The 15,053-nt window shown below is 64.8% G+C and overlaps 1 protein-coding gene across 1 annotated transcript in view; it reads left to right on the top strand.

Moving 5' to 3' along the window:
* The window catches only part of LOC104581238 (ATP-dependent chromatin remodeler CHD3-like), a gene marked incomplete at its 5' end in the record, with an annotated part of 33,271 nt that extends 18,343 nt beyond the window's left edge, over positions 1–14,928 (top strand). The window contains 15 exons of the mRNA XM_088539019.1: positions 556–693; positions 1,081–1,202; positions 2,778–2,951; positions 4,050–4,191; positions 5,113–5,244; positions 6,365–6,482; positions 7,613–7,737; positions 8,925–9,156; positions 10,956–11,122; positions 12,232–12,409; positions 13,770–13,835; positions 14,239–14,324; positions 14,399–14,434; positions 14,733–14,793; positions 14,894–14,928. Coding sequence (XP_088395145.1) covers positions 556–693; positions 1,081–1,202; positions 2,778–2,951; positions 4,050–4,191; positions 5,113–5,244; positions 6,365–6,482; positions 7,613–7,737; positions 8,925–9,156; positions 10,956–11,122; positions 12,232–12,409; positions 13,770–13,835; positions 14,239–14,324; positions 14,399–14,434; positions 14,733–14,793; positions 14,894–14,928 — 1,812 coding nt within the window. The remainder of the gene's footprint in view (positions 1–555; positions 694–1,080; positions 1,203–2,777; positions 2,952–4,049; positions 4,192–5,112; positions 5,245–6,364; positions 6,483–7,612; positions 7,738–8,924; positions 9,157–10,955; positions 11,123–12,231; positions 12,410–13,769; positions 13,836–14,238; positions 14,325–14,398; positions 14,435–14,732; positions 14,794–14,893) is intronic.
* Between the last annotated feature and the right edge of the window lie 125 nt (positions 14,929–15,053).

Here is a 15,053-nt window from a genome sequence, read left to right as displayed (position 1 = left end):
TGGGGGGTGTCACCCGGACACCAGGGTCCCTTGGGGGGGTGTCACCTAGCCACCGGGGTCCCTTGGGAGTGTCACCCGGACACCGGGGTCTCTTGGGCTGCACCTGGACACCAGGACTCCTCGGTGGGGGGTGTCACCCGGATGCCAGGGCCCCTTGTGGGTGTCACCTGGACACATTGCGGTCCCTCAGTGGGGCTTGTCACCCGGCCACCAGGGGCCCTTGGGGCTGTCACCCAGACACCGGGGTCCCTCGGTGGGGGGAATCACCCGGATGCCAGGGCCCTTCGGGGATGTGACCCAGATACTGGGGCCCCTTGGGGGTGTCACCCGGACACTGGGGTCCTTCGGTGGGGGATGTTGCCCGGGCCCCTGGGCCCCTCGGGGGTGTCGCATGGACACCGGGGTCCCTCAGTGGGGGGAATCGCCCGGGTGCCAGGGTCCTTTGGGGGTGTCACCCGGACACCGGGGCCCCTCGGGGATGTCACCCGGACACCGGGGCCCCTCGGCGCGGGGTGTCACCCGGCCGGCCGGGCCCCGCGCTCACGCCGGCGGCAGCGGGAGGCGCAGGTCAAGTTCCACGTGCTGCTCACGTCCTACGAGCTGGTCACCATCGACCAGGCGGCGCTGGGCTCCATCCGCTGGGCCTGCCTGGTCGTGGACGAGGCCCATCGGCTCAAGAACAACCAGTCCAAGGTGCCCGGGGGGGCGGCGGGGGGCACCCGGACGCCTGGGCCCCTTGTGGGGGAGCCCTCGGACGCCTGGGCCCCAGGGCGGGGGGGAACCCCGGACGCCTGGGCCCCGTAGAGGGGGGCACCTGGGTGCCTGGGCCCTGCTGGGGTGGGAGGGGACACCCGGATGCCTGGGCCCCATGGGAAGGTGACACTTGGACACCAGGGTCCTTGGGGGAATTGGGGCGTTGGGATCCACGGGGTCACCCAGACACTGGGACCTGCGGGGTCACCTGGACGTCGGGCCCCTTGGGATCACCTGGACACCGGGGTCCTCGGGATCACCCGGACACCGGGGCCCGCGGGGACACCTGGACACCGGGGCCCCGCGCTGACGTGCCCGTCCCCGCAGTTCTTCCGGGTGCTGAACGGCTACAAGATCGAGCACAAGCTGCTGCTCACGGGGACGCCGCTGCAGAACAACCTGGAGGAGCTTTTCCATCTGCTCAACTTCCTCACGCCCGAGCGCTTCAAGTGCGTCCCCAGGTCCCCCCGTGTCCCCCTGTGTCCCCTTGTGTCCCCCTGTGTCCTCTCGGGTCCCCTCATGTCCCCTCTCCCCCCCCCAGTGTCCCCCGTGTCCCTCTGCTCCCCCCTTGTTTCCCCTGTGCGTCTCCTGTTCCCCCTGTGTCCCCACATCCCTCCCTGTCCCCCTGTGTCCCCTGGTGTCCCCTGTGTCCTCCAGGGTCCTCTCATATCCCCCAAGGCCCCCTTGTGTGCTCCGTGTCCCCTCGTGTCCCTTGGTGTCCCTGCTGTCCCTATGTTTTCTCCATCCCCTCCATGTGTCCTGTCCCCACATCCCATGGGTCCCCGGGATCTCCCTGTCCCCATGTCCCCAGTGTCTCCCTGTCCCCTGGGCCTCCACATCCCTGTGCATCCCCGCGTGTCCCCCGTGTCACCTGCATCTCTGTCCCCACATCCCCATGCGTCCCCGTGTCCCCACGTCTCCCATGTCCCCTGTGTCCCCGCGTGTTTCCATGGCCTCATATGTCCTCTTGTCACCTGCATCGACATGTGTCCCCATGTTCCCCACATTCCTGTGTATCCCCAGGTCTCCATATCCCCCATGTGTCCGTGTCCCCCCATGTCCCCCAATGTCCCCCGTGTCCCCATGTCCCTCATGTCCCCATGTCCCCTCCACGTTCCCCACGTTCCTGCACATCCCCATGTCTCCATATCCCCCATGTCCCCCCGTGTGTCCATGTCCCCCCGTGTGTCCATGTCCCCCCATGTCCCCTGTGTCCCCATGTCCCCTTCATCTCCCTGTGTGTTCCCACGTGCTCATGTCCCCTCTTGTCACCGGCATCATCATGTGTCCCCATGTCCCCTCCACGTTCCCCACATTCCTGCGTATCCCCAGGTCTCCATATTCCCCATGTCCCTCCATGTGCCCATGTCCCCCAGTGTCCCCCGTGTCCCCATGTCCCTCATGTCCCCATGTCCCCTCCACGTTCCCCACGTTCCTGCGTATCCCCATGTCTCCATATCCCCCATGTGTCCGTGTCCCCCCATGTCCTCCAATGTCCCCCGTGTCCCCATGTCCCCTCCATGTTCCCCACATTCCTGCACATCCCCATGTCTCCATATCCCCCATGTCCCCCTGTGTGTCCATGTCCCCCCATGTCCCCTCCATCTCCCTGCGTGTTCCCACGTGCTCATGTCCCCTCTTGTCACATGCATCGTCATGCGTCCCCATGTCCCCTCCACGTTCCCCACATTCCTGCGTATTCCCATGTCTCCATATTCCCCGTGTCCCTCCATGTGCCCATGTCCCACAATGTCCCCCGTGTCCCCTCCATGTTCCCCACCTTCCTACGTATCCCCAGGTCTCCATATTCCCCATGTCCCCCCGTGTGTCCATGTTCCCCTATGTACCCCAATGTCCCCCGTGTCCCCATGTCCCCTCCATGGTCCCCACGTTCCTGTGCATCCCCATGTCTCCATGTCCCCTGTGTCCCTCGCACATCCCCACATCCCCTGCGTCCCCCGTGTCCCCCACGTGTCCCCGTGCCCCCCCCCATGTCCCCGGTGTCACTCCGTGTCCCCGCGCAGCAACCTGGAGGGCTTCCTGGAGGAGTTTGCCGACATCTCCAAGGAGGACCAGATCAAGAAGCTGCACGACCTGCTGGGCCCCCACATGCTGCGGCGCCTCAAGGCCGACGTCTTCAAGAACATGCCGGCCAAGACGGAGCTCATCGTGCGCGTGGAGCTCAGCCCCATGCAGAAGTACGGCCGCCCGGACGCCGGGGCCCCGGGAGCGGGGACGGAGAGCGCCCGGACGCCGGGGAATGGGGAGGGAGAGCACCAGGATGCTGGGGAATGGGGAGGGAGAGCACCTGGATACTGGGGAATGGGGAGGGAGAGCGCCCGGACGCCTGGGCCCCGGGAGTGGGGAGGGAGAGCACCTGGATACTGGGGAATGGGGAGGGAGAGCGCCCGGACGCCTGGGCCCCGGGAGCGGGGATGGAGAGCACCTGGATACTGGGGAATGGGGAGGGAGAGCGCCCGGACGCCTGGGCCCCGGGAGAGGGGAGGGAGAGCACCTGGATACTGGGGAATGGGGAGGGAGAGCGCCCGGACGCCTGGGCCCCGGGAGCGGGGATGGAGAGCACCTGGATACTGGGGAATGGGGAGGGAGAGCGCCCGGACGCCTGGGCCCCGGGAGCGGGGATGGAGAGCACCTGGATACTGGGGAATGGGGAGGGAGAGCGCCCGGACGCCTGGGCCCCGGGAGCGGGGATGGAGAGCACCTGGATACTGGGGAATGGGGAGGGAGAGCGCCCGGACGCCTGGGCCCCGGGAGCGGGGAGGGAGAGCACCTGGATACTGGGGAATGGGGAGGGAGAGCGCCCGGACGCCTGGGCCCCGGGAGTGGGGAGGGAGAGCGCCCGGACACCTGGGGAATGGGGACGGAGAGCGCCCGGACGCCTGGGCCCCTCCTGGGCACCTGGGCCCTTCCCGGACTCCTGGGCCCCAGGGAGGTCCCAACCCTGGGCCCCTGGCCCCCCCCGCCCCAGACACCTGGGACCCCGGACGCCTGGGCCCCAGGGAGGTCCCAACCCCGGGCCCCTGGGTCCCCCCGGATGCCGGGGCCCCCCGGACACGTGGGACCCTGGACGTCTGGGCCCCAGGGAGCAGGGAGGGAAAGTGCCCGGACACCTGGGCCCCCTGGACGCCTGGGCCCCTCCTTGGATGCCTGAGCCCCCCCTGGACACCTGGGCCCCCCGGACGCCTGGGCCCCAGGGAGGTCCCAACCCCGGGCCCCTGGGCCCCCCCGGACGCCGGGGCCCCCCGGACGCCGGGGCCCACGCCGCGTCCCCGCAGGAAGTACTACAAGTACATCCTGACGCGCAACTTCGAGGCGCTCAACTCGCGCGGCGGCGGCAACCAGGTGTCGCTGCTCAACATCATGATGGACCTGAAGAAGTGCTGCAACCACCCCTACCTGTTCCCCGTGGCCGCCATGGTGCGGGGACGTGCGGGGACATGGAGGGACACGGGGACATGGAGGGACATGGGGGGACATATGGACATGGGGGGACACGGGAACATGGAGGGACGGGGGCGACATATGGACATGGGGGGGACACGGGGACACTAGGGGACACGGGGGGACATATGGACATGGAGGGACACGGGGCAGTGGGGGGACCTGAGGATGTGGGGACACGGGGACACTGGGGGATGCAGGGGGACATGGGGACATGGTGGGACAAGGGGGAACGTGGGAACATGGGGATGGGGAGACACAGGGACATGGAGGGACACAGGGCGAACGCGGGGCAGCGGGGGACCCTGAGGATGTGGGGACACAGGGGGACACTGGGGGATGTGGGGGGACATGGGGACATGGAGGGACACGGGGCTGCGGGGCAACGCGAGGATGTGGGGACATGGGGCCACTGGGGGATGCGGGGACATGGAGGGACAGGGGCACATGGAGGGACCAGGAGGAACGTAGAGACGCGGGGACATGGGGACATGGAGGGACACCGGAGGAACGTGGGGACCTGGGGGGACAAGGGGGAACATGGGGACATGGAGGGATACATGGGGGGATATGTGGGGACATAGGGACATGGAGTGACACAGGGGAACGGAGGGAGATGGGGGAATGGGGACATTGGCAAATTGAGGGGGTTGAAGGGACGTGCAGGGACATAGGGGGGACCTTGAGGAATGGGAGGACATGGGGGGGACATCAGGGACCAGCGGGACCTTGAGGGACACGGGGGGGACATTGGGGACCTCGGGGGGAACTTTGGGGCCCGAGAGCAGCCCTGTCGGGGGGGCCCACCGGGCACGGGCGGCCCTGACGCTGTCCCCCTCTGCCCCTTGTCCCTTGTGTCCCCTGTGCCCCCCTGTCCCTTGTCCCCCCTGTCCCCAGGAGTCCCCCAAGCTGCCGAGCGGCGCCTACGAGGGGGGGGCCCTCATCAAGGCCTCGGGGAAGCTGCTGCTGCTGCAGAAGATGCTGCGGAAGCTGAAGGAGCAGGGCCACCGCGTGCTCATCTTCTCCCAGGTAGCACCCAAGGGTGCTGGGGACACATGGGGACCCATGGGGACCCACAGAGCCCCATAGGGACCCACAGAGCCCCATAGGGGCCCACAGACAAGCCTGGGACCCACAGAGCCCCATAGGGACCCACAGCTCCTGCAGGGCCACCGCGTGCTCATCTTCTCCCAGGTAGCACCCAAGGGTGCTGGGGACACATGGGGACCCACGGGGACCCACAGAGCCCCATAGGGACCCACAGCTCCTGCAGGGCCACCGCATGCTCATCTTCTCCCAGGTAGCACCCAAGGGTGCTGGGGACACGTGGGGACCCACAGGGACCCCAGGGACCCACAGATCCCCATAGGGACCCGCAGACACCCCTGGGACCCACAGAGTCCCACAGGGACCCACAGCTCTTGCAGGGCCACCGCGTGCTCATCTTCTCCCAGGTAGCACCCAAGGGCGCTGGGGACCCACAGACACCCCTGGGACCCCCAGAGCCCCATAGGGACCCGCAGCTCCTGCAGGGCCACCGCGTGCTCATCTTCTCCCAGGTAGCACCCAAGGGTGCTGGGGACCCATGGGGACCCATGGGGACCCCTGGGACCCACAGAGCCCCATAGGGACCCACAGCTCCTGCAGGGCCACCGCGTGCTCATCTTCTCCCAGGTAGCACCCAAGGGTGCTGGGGACATGTGGGGACCCACAGGGACCCCCGGGACCCACAGAGCCCCATAGGGACCCACAGACACCCCTGGGACCTCCAGAGCCCCATAGGGACCCACAGCTCCTGCAGGGCCACCGCGTGCTCATCTTCTCCCAGGTAGCACCCACGGGTGCTGGGGACACACGGGGACACACAGGGACCCCAGGGACCCACAGATCCCCATAGGGACCCGCAGACACCCCTGGGACCCACAGAGTCCCACAGGGACCCACAGCTCTTGCAGGGCCACCACGTGCTCATCTTCTCTCAGGTAGCACCCAAGGGTGCCCTGGCACCCACAGAGCCCTATAGGGACCCCTGAGACCCCCAGGGGACCCCTGAGGCCTCCAGTGCTCCCAGCGCCACCAACACCCCCTGCCAGCACCCCCAGCCCCGCGCCGGGTGCCCCCCAGCACCCATGGGTGCCCCGTCCCGCAGATGACCAAGATGCTGGACCTGCTCGAGGACTTCCTGGACTACGAGGGCTACAAGTACGAGCGCATCGACGGCGGCATCACGGGCGCCCTGCGCCAGGAGGCCATCGACCGCTTCAACGGTACGGCGCCGGGGGCCCAGGCGTCCGGGACGGGGGACCCACGCGTTCGGGTGCAGACGGGCGGTTTTGGGGTCTCCCTGACACCCCCGGGGGCAGTTTTGGGCGTAGATGGGGAGTATTTGGGTCTCCTGTTGTCCCCTGTCAAGTTTTGGGTGCAGATGGGGGGTTTTGGGGTCTTTCTGACACCCCAAGGGGCAGTTTCGGGTGAAGCCAGGGGGTTTTGGGGTCTCCCAGCCACCCTGGGTGCCGTTTTGGGTACAACCGGAGGGTATTTGAGTGTCCCTGGCACCCCGGGGGCAGTTCTGGGCGCAGCTGGGGGTATTTGGGTCTCTCTGACACCCCGGGGGCAGTTTCAGGCGCAGACGGGGGGTATTTGGGTCTCCCTGACACCCCAGGGGGCAGTTTTGGGCACTACTGGGGTGTATTTGGGTCTCCCTGACACCCTGGGGGGCAGTTCAGGGCACCACCGGGGGGTATTTGGGTCTCTGTGACACCCCAAGGGGCAGTTTCGGGTGCAGCTGGGGCGTATTTGGTTTTCCCTGACATCCCAGGGGGCGGTTTCAGGCGCAGCCGGGGGGTATTTGGGTGTCCTTGACACCCCGGAGGGGCAGTTCCGGGTGCAGTCGGGGGGTATTTGGGTCTCCCTGACACTGCGAGGGGCAGTTTCAGGCGCAGCTGGTGGATATTTGGGTCTCCCTGGCACGCTGGGGGGCAGTTTCGGGCGCCGCCATGGGGTATTTGGGTGTCCCTGACACCCCGGGGGCAGTTTCAGACACAGCCGGGGGGTATTTGGGTCTCCCTGACACCGCAGGGGCAGTTTGGGTGCCGCTGGGGGGTATTTGGGTCTCCCTGATACCCTGGGGGGCAGTTTTGGGCACCACCAGGTGGGTATTTGGGTGTCCCTGACACCCCAGGGGGCAGTTTCAGGCGCAGCCAGGGGGTATTTGGGTCTCCCTGACACCCCAGGAGCAGTTCAGGGCACCACCGGGGGATATTTGGGTGTCCCTGACGCCCGGGGGGCAGTTTCAGACACAGCCGGGGGGTATTTGGGTGTCCCTGACGCCCCGGGGGGCAGTTGGGGCGCCGCGGGCGGGCGCCGCGGTCCCCGTCGCCCACGGGTGCCCCCGCAGCGCCCGGCGCGCAGCAGTTCTGCTTCCTGCTGTCCACGCGCGCCGGCGGCCTCGGCATCAACCTGGCCACGGCCGACACCGTCGTCATCTTCGACTCCGACTGGAACCCGCACAACGACATCCAGGTGCCACCGCGCGGCCACCGCCTGTCCCCGCCCCCCGCGGCCCTCCCGGTGTCCCCAGGGTGGCCCCACACCAACATCCCCGCTGCCATCTCCCCGCTCCCGGGTCCCTCCCTGTGTCCCCACATCACCATGTCCCCATTCCTTTGTGGTGACCTTCATGGTGTCCCCGCTCCCGTGTCCCTCCCGGTGTCCTTGCATCACAACGTCCCCACTCCCTTGTGGTGACCTTCATGGTGTCCCCGCTCCTGTGTCCCTCCCCGTGTCCCCACATCACAACGTCCCCACTCCCTTGTGGTGACCTCCATGGTGTCCCCGCTCCCATGTCCCTCCCGATGTCCCCACATCACGGTGGCCTCTGTGAAGTCCCCACTCCCATGTCCCTCTTGGTGTCCCCAGATCATGGTGACCTTCATGGTGTCCCCACTCCCGTGACCCTCCCGGTGTCCCCACATTGTGGTGGCCTCCACAACGTCCCCCCTCCCGTGACCCTCCCGGTGTCCCCACATCACAACGTCCTCACTCCCTTGTGGTGACCTTCATGGTGTCCCCTCCCATGACCCTCCCGGTGTCCCCACATTGTGGTGGCCTCCACAACATCCCCGCTCCCATGTCCCTCCCCGTGTCCCCACATCATGATGTCCCCATTCCTTTGTGGTGACTTTCATGGTGTCCTCACTCCCATGACCCTCCCGCTGTCCCCACATCACGGTGGCCTCTGTGATGTCCCCACTCCCATGTCCCTCTTGGTGTCCCCAGATCATGGTGACCTTCATGGTATCCCTGCTCCCCTGTCCCTCCTGGTGTCCCCATGTCATGGTGGCCTCTGTGACATCCCCACTCCCATGTCCCTCCCAGTGTCCTCACATCGTGGTGACCTTCGTGGTGTCCCCACATTGGCATGGCCTTCACAGTGTCCCCCGCACCAATGTCCCCATCACCATCTCCCTGCTCCTGTGTCCCTCCTGGTGTCCCCACATTGAGGTGGCCTCCATGACGTCCCCACTCCCACATCCTTTCCACTGTCCCCACATCGTGGTGGCCTTCACGACGTCCCCGCTCCCATGTTCCTCCCGGTGTTCCCACATCATGGTGACCTTCATGGTGTCCCCGCTCCCGTGTTCCTCCCCTTGTCCCCACGCCGCGGTGGCCTTCCCGGTGTACCCACCGCTGTCCCCCCTTGCGCGCAGGCCTTCAGCCGGGCGCACCGCATCGGCCAGGCCAACAAGGTGATGATCTACCGCTTCGTGACGCGGGCCTCGGTGGAGGAGCGCATCACGCAGGTGGCCAAGCGCAAGATGATGCTCACGCACCTGGTGGTGCGTCCGGGGCTGGGCTCCAAGGCGGGCAGCATGTCCAAGCAGGAGCTCGACGACATCCTCAAGTTCGGCACCGAGGAGCTCTTCAAGGACGAGAATGAGGGTGAGTCGGGGCCTCCGGAGGCCGCGTCGCGTCGCGGTGGGGGTGACGAGGCCGTGTTGGGTTGCGTGAAGACACGTTGGGGTGTCCAAGGCCACGTTGGGTTGTGCTGGGGCCGTATGATGCCCATGTTGGGTCATCCAAGGCCACGTTGGGTTGTGTTGGGTGTGTGAGGCCATGTTGGGTCATCCAAGACCTCACTGGGTTGTGTGAAGACACGTTGGGGCGTCCAAGGCCACATTGGGTTGTGTTGGGGTGTGTGAGGCCGTGTTGGGTCATCCACAACCTCGTTGGGTTGCGTGAAGACACGTTGGGGCGTCCAAGGCTACGTTGGGTTGTGTTGGGGCTGTATGATGCCCATGTTGGGTCATCCAAGGCCATGTTGGGTGGCGTGAACACATGTTGGGTCATCCAAGGCCATGCTGGGTTGTGTTGAGTGTGTGAGGCCATATTGGGTCATCCAAGGCCACGTTGGGTTGTGTGAAGATGTGTTGGAGTGTCCAAGGCTGTGTTGGGTTGTGCTGGGGCCATATGATGCCCATGTTGGGTCACCCAAGGCCACACTGGGTTGCGTGAAGACACATGGGGCATCCAAGGCCACGTTGGGGTGTGTGAGGCCATATTGGGTCATCCAAGGCCACGTTGGATTGTGTTGAGCTGCATGAAGACACATTGGGTTATCCAAGGCCGCGTTGGGTTGTGTGAAGACACGTTGGGTCATCCAAGGCCACGTTGGGTTCCGTTGGGCATGTGAAGTCACGTTGGGTCATCCAAGGCCATGTTGGAGCACGTGAGACCACGCAAGGCCGTGCTGGGGCCATGTGATGCCCACGTTGGGCGTTACGAGGCTGCATGGGCTGTGCAAAGCCATGTTGGGTCATGTAAGACCACATAGGAGGACGTTAGACCACGCGAGGCCTTGTCGAGGCCATATTGGGCATGTGAGGCCTTGTTGGGCCATGTTGGCTCGTGTTGGGGCATGTGAAGCCCTGTTGGGCCATGCTGGTCCATGCTGGTGCATTGTGGGGCATGTTGGTCTGTGGGGCCATGTTAGGCCGTGTTGGGCCTTGCTGACCTTGGCGATGCGTGACGGTGACACATCAACGTGTGGCGGTGACACGACGCGACAGTGACACAACGTGACGGTCACATGTCAGTGTGTGGCGGTGACACGTCAACGTGTGGCATTGGCATGTCAACACGTGGCAGTGAAGCATCAATGTGTGGTGGTGACACGTCAGTCTGTGGTGGTGGCCCATCAAATGTGACGGTGACACATCAGAACATGGTAGTGACATGTCAATGTGTGGTGGTGACATGTCAAAATGTGGTGACATCAGCGCGTGGTAGTGGCACATGGTGGTGACACATGAACATGTGTTGGTGACATGTTAGCGCATGGCGGTGACACATCATCGCATGGCAGTGACACATCAACATGTGTTGGTGACACCTCAACACGTGTTGGTGTCACATCAACGTGTGTTGGCGCCCCATCAATGTGTGTTGGTGCCACATCAACGCGCGGCCGTGCCACGTCAACGCATGGTGGCACCACGTCAACGCTTGACGGTGACATGTCAACGCGTGTTGGTGCCACATCAACATGCAGTGGTGCCACGTCAACGCGTGTTGGTGCCATGTCAACACATGTTGGCTCCCCGTCAACAAGTGTTGACACCCCGTCAACGCGTGACCGTGACATGTCAACGCATGGCGGTGACACGTCACCGCGCGGCGCTGGCGGGGCCACGCGTGGCGCTGGCGCGGGTCCCGCCAGCGGCTGACGTGGGGCGGCGCAGGGGACAACAAGGAGGAGGACAGCAGCGTCATCCACTACGACAACGAGGCCATCGCGCGGCTCCTGGACCGCAACCAGGACGCCACCGACGACGCCGACGTGCAGAACATGAACGAGTACCTGAGCTCCTTCAAGGTGGCCCAGTACGTCGTGCGCGAGGAGGACAAGGTGGGCGCCCACGCGGGGACGGGGTGGGGGACAAGAGGGTGATGGAGATGGGGACGGTGAAGATGGAGGTGACGGAGCTGGGGACAAGGAGGTGACGGAGCTGGAGGGGACGGAGCTGGAGGGGATGGAGGTGGGACAAGGAGGTGACAGAGATGGGGATGAGGAGGTAATGGAGGTGGGGACAAGGAGATGATGGAGCTGGGGACAGTGGAGCTGGAGGGGACGGAGTTGGGGACAAGGAGGTGACGGAGATGGGAGAATGGAGCTGGAGGTGACGAAGGTGGAGGTGATGGAGCTGGAGGGGACAGAGATGGGGACAAGGAGATGATGGAGCTGGGGACGGTGAAGCTGGAGGTGACGGAGCTGGGGACAAGGAGGTGACGGAGCTGGAGGGGACAGAGCTGGAGGGGACGGAGATGGGGACAAGGAGGTGACAGAGATGGGGATGAGGAGATGATGGAGCTGGGGATGGTGGAGCTGGAGAGGACGGAGCTGGGGACAAGGAGGTGACGGAGATGGGGACAATGGAGCTGGAGGGGACAGAGATGGGGACAAGGAGGTGACGGAGATGGGGACGGTGAAGCTGGAGGTGACGGAGCTGGGGGCGAGGAGGTGATGGAGCTGGGGACAGCGAGATGATGGAGCTGGGGACAAGGAGGTGACAGAGATCGAGACGGTGGAGCTGGAGGTGACGGAGCTGAGAGACAAGGAGGTGATGGAGATGGGGACGAGGAGGTGATGGAGATGGGGACAGGGAGGTGATGGAGGTGGGGACAAGCAGGTGACAGAGTTGGAGGTAACAGAGCTGGGGAAAAGGATGCGACGGAGATGGGGACAAGGAGGTGATAAAGGTGGGGACAGTGGAGCTGGGGACAAGGAGGTGACGGAGCTGGGGATGATGGAGCTGAAGGTGACAGAGTGGGAGGTCACAGAGCTGTGGGTGACAGGATGATGGGGAAGGGGCCAATGGGGGTGACAGAACTGGGGCCAACAGCAGGAGACCACAGGAGTGCAGCGGAAGCCACCCTGTGCCCACGGCCACCCCCCCAGGTGGCCCGGTGACCTGGAGGGGCCGCCGCGAGGGTCACATCACCCATGGGTGCCCACAGATCGAGGAGATCGAGCGGGAGATCATCAAGCAGGAGGAGAACGTGGACCCCGACTACTGGGAGAAGCTGCTGCGGCACCACTACGAGCAGCAGCAGGAGGACCTGGCGCGCAACCTGGGCAAGGGCAAGCGGGTGCGCAAGCAGGTCAACTACAACGACGCCGCCCAGGAGGACCAAGGTGGGCGCGGGGACACCGGGGGACACAGGGGACACGGGGAAGGGGTCTGGGGGACACTGGGAGGACCAGACAAGCAGGTGTTGAGAACAGGTCAACTACAACCAAGACGTCCAGGAGGACCAAGGTGGGCGCGGGGACACCGGAGGACACGGGGGACACGGGAAAGGGGTCTAGGGGACACTGGGAGGACCAGACAAGCAGGTGTTCAGAACAGGTCAACTACAATGACAGCGCCCAGGAGGACCAAGGTAGGTGCTGGGGACATCGGGGACATGGGGAAGGGGTCTAGGGGACACTAGGAGGACCTGGGAGGACCAGACAAGCAGGTGTTGAGAACAGGTCAACTACAACGCCGCCGCGCAGGAGGACCAAGGTAGGCGCGGGGACACCGGGGCACATGGGGGACATGGGAAGGGAGTCTGGGGGACACTAGGAGGACCTGGGAGGACCAGACAAGCAGATGTTCAGAACAGGTCAACCACAACGCCGCTGCCCAGGAGGACCAAGGTAGGCGCGGGGACACCGGGGCACACAGGGCACACGAGAAAGGGGTCTAGGGGACACTAGGAGGCACTGGGAGGACCAGACAAGAGGGTGTTGAGAACAGGTCAGCTACAACCAAGACCTCCAGTAGGACCAAGGTGGGTGCTGGGGACACCGGGACAGATGGGGGACATGGGGAAGGGGTCTAGGATGCACTAGGAGGCTCTGGGAGGGCTTGGGAGAACCTGGAAGGACCAGACGAACAGGTATCGAGAACAGGTCAACTACAACCAAGACGTCCAGGAGGACCAAGGTGGGTGCTGGGGATGCTGGGGAATACAGAGGACACGGGGAAGGGGTCTAGGGGACACTAGGAGGACCCGGGAGGACCTGGAAGGACCAGAAAAGTAGGTGTTGAGAACAGCTCAACTACAACCATGACGTCCAGGAGGACCAAGGGGGTATTCACGGTGACAAGGGAGTATTGGGGGTCATGGGGTGTATTTGGGGGTGTGGTGTTGTGTGTGACGGGGACAGTGTTGAGGGGGACACGGAGGTGGCAAGGGAGACTCTTTGGGGTGGTTGTATTTGGGGCAATGAGAGACCTTTGAGGGTGACACCCTCTTGGGTGACAAGCGCCGCAGGTGACAAGGGAGCTCTTGGAGGTGACGAAAGGGACATTGGGATGGCAAAAGGGACATTGGGGTGACCAAGGGGGCACAGGGGGTGACAAGGGAGTATTTGAAGTGACTGGGGGAGTTCTTGTGGTGACACAGGCCACCGGGAGTGACCAGGGAGTGCTGGGGTGACAAGGAGGGTGTCCAGGTGACGGGGTCCCTGGGGTCCCCGTGCCCATGGGTGTCACTGTCCCCTGCAGACAACCAGTCCGAGTACTCGGTGGGCTCCGAGGAGGAGGACGAGGACTTCGACGAGCGGCCCGAGGGTGAGTGTCCCCTCCGTGTCCCCTCTGCAACCCTCCATGTCCCCTGTGTCCCCTCCGTGTCCCCTTCATGTCCCCTGTGTCCCCTCTGTGTCCCCTCTGCAACCCTTCATATCCCCTGTGTCCCCTCTGTGTCCCCTCTGCGTCCCCTCTGCAACCCTCCATGTCCCCTGTGTCCCCTCTGTGCCCCCTCCATGTCCCCTTGGTGTCCCCTACACGTCCCCTCTGCAACCCTCCATGTCCCCTGTGTCCCCTCCGCATCCCCTCCATGTCCCTCGGTGTCCCCTCTGCATCCTCTCTGTGTCCCCGGGGTGGCCCGGGGGACACTGGCGGTGGCCCCGGGAGCCCAAGGGCAGCCCCAGGGCCCGTGTCCCCTCCGTGTCCCCAATGTCCCCAATGTCCCCAGGCCGGCGCCAGTCCAAGCGGCAGCTACGGAACGAGAAGGACAAACCGCTGCCCCCGCTGCTGGCCCGCGTGGGCGGCAACATCGAGGTGAGGACGCGGCCCCGAGCCCCCGTTTCTGCCCGTTTCCGCCCGTTTCCACCCGTTTTTGCCCATTCCTGCAGGTTTTGGGGTTCAACACGCGGCAGCACAAGGCTGACGCCCCGTTTCTGCCTGTTTTTGCCTGTTTTTTCCCGTTTCCACAGGTTTTGGGGTTCAACACGCGGCAGCGCAGGGCTGACGGGGCATTCCTGCCCGTTTCCACCCGTTTCCACCCGTTTTTGCCCATTCCTGCAGGTTTTGGGGTTCAACACGCGGCAGCGCAGGACTGACGCCCCATTTCTGCCCGTTTTTGCCCGTTTTTGCCCATTCCCGCAGGTTCTGGGGTTCAACACGCGGCAGCGCAGGGCTGACGCCCCGTTTCTGCCCGTTTTTGCCCGTTTTTTCCCGTTTCCGCAGGTTCTGGGGTTCAACACGCGGCAGCGCAGGGCTGACGGGGCGTTCCTGCCCATTTTTGCCCGTTTTTTCCCGTTCCACAGGTTCTGGGGTTCAACACGCGGCAGCGCAGGGCTGACGCCCCGTTTCCTCCCGTTTTTGCCCGTTTTTGCCCGTTTCCGCAGGTTCTGCGGTTCAACACGCGGCAGCGCAGGGCTGACGCTCCGTTCCTGCCCATTTTTTCCCGTTTTTTCCCGTTTCTGCAGGTTCTGGGTTCAACACGCGGCAGCGCAGGGCTGACGCCCCGTTTCTGCCCATTTTTGCCCGTTTTTTCCCGTTTCCGCA

The sequence above is a fragment of the Tinamus guttatus genome, unplaced genomic scaffold (assembly GCF_059628265.1).
Source record: "Tinamus guttatus ecotype Peru unplaced genomic scaffold, ASM5962826v1 Tinamus_guttatus_pri_ptg001325l, whole genome shotgun sequence".
Classification (NCBI taxonomy): domain Eukaryota; kingdom Metazoa; phylum Chordata; class Aves; order Tinamiformes; family Tinamidae; genus Tinamus; species Tinamus guttatus.
The sequence above is the reverse complement of the archived record's forward strand: the minus strand, read 5'-3'. Positions and strand labels throughout refer to the sequence as shown.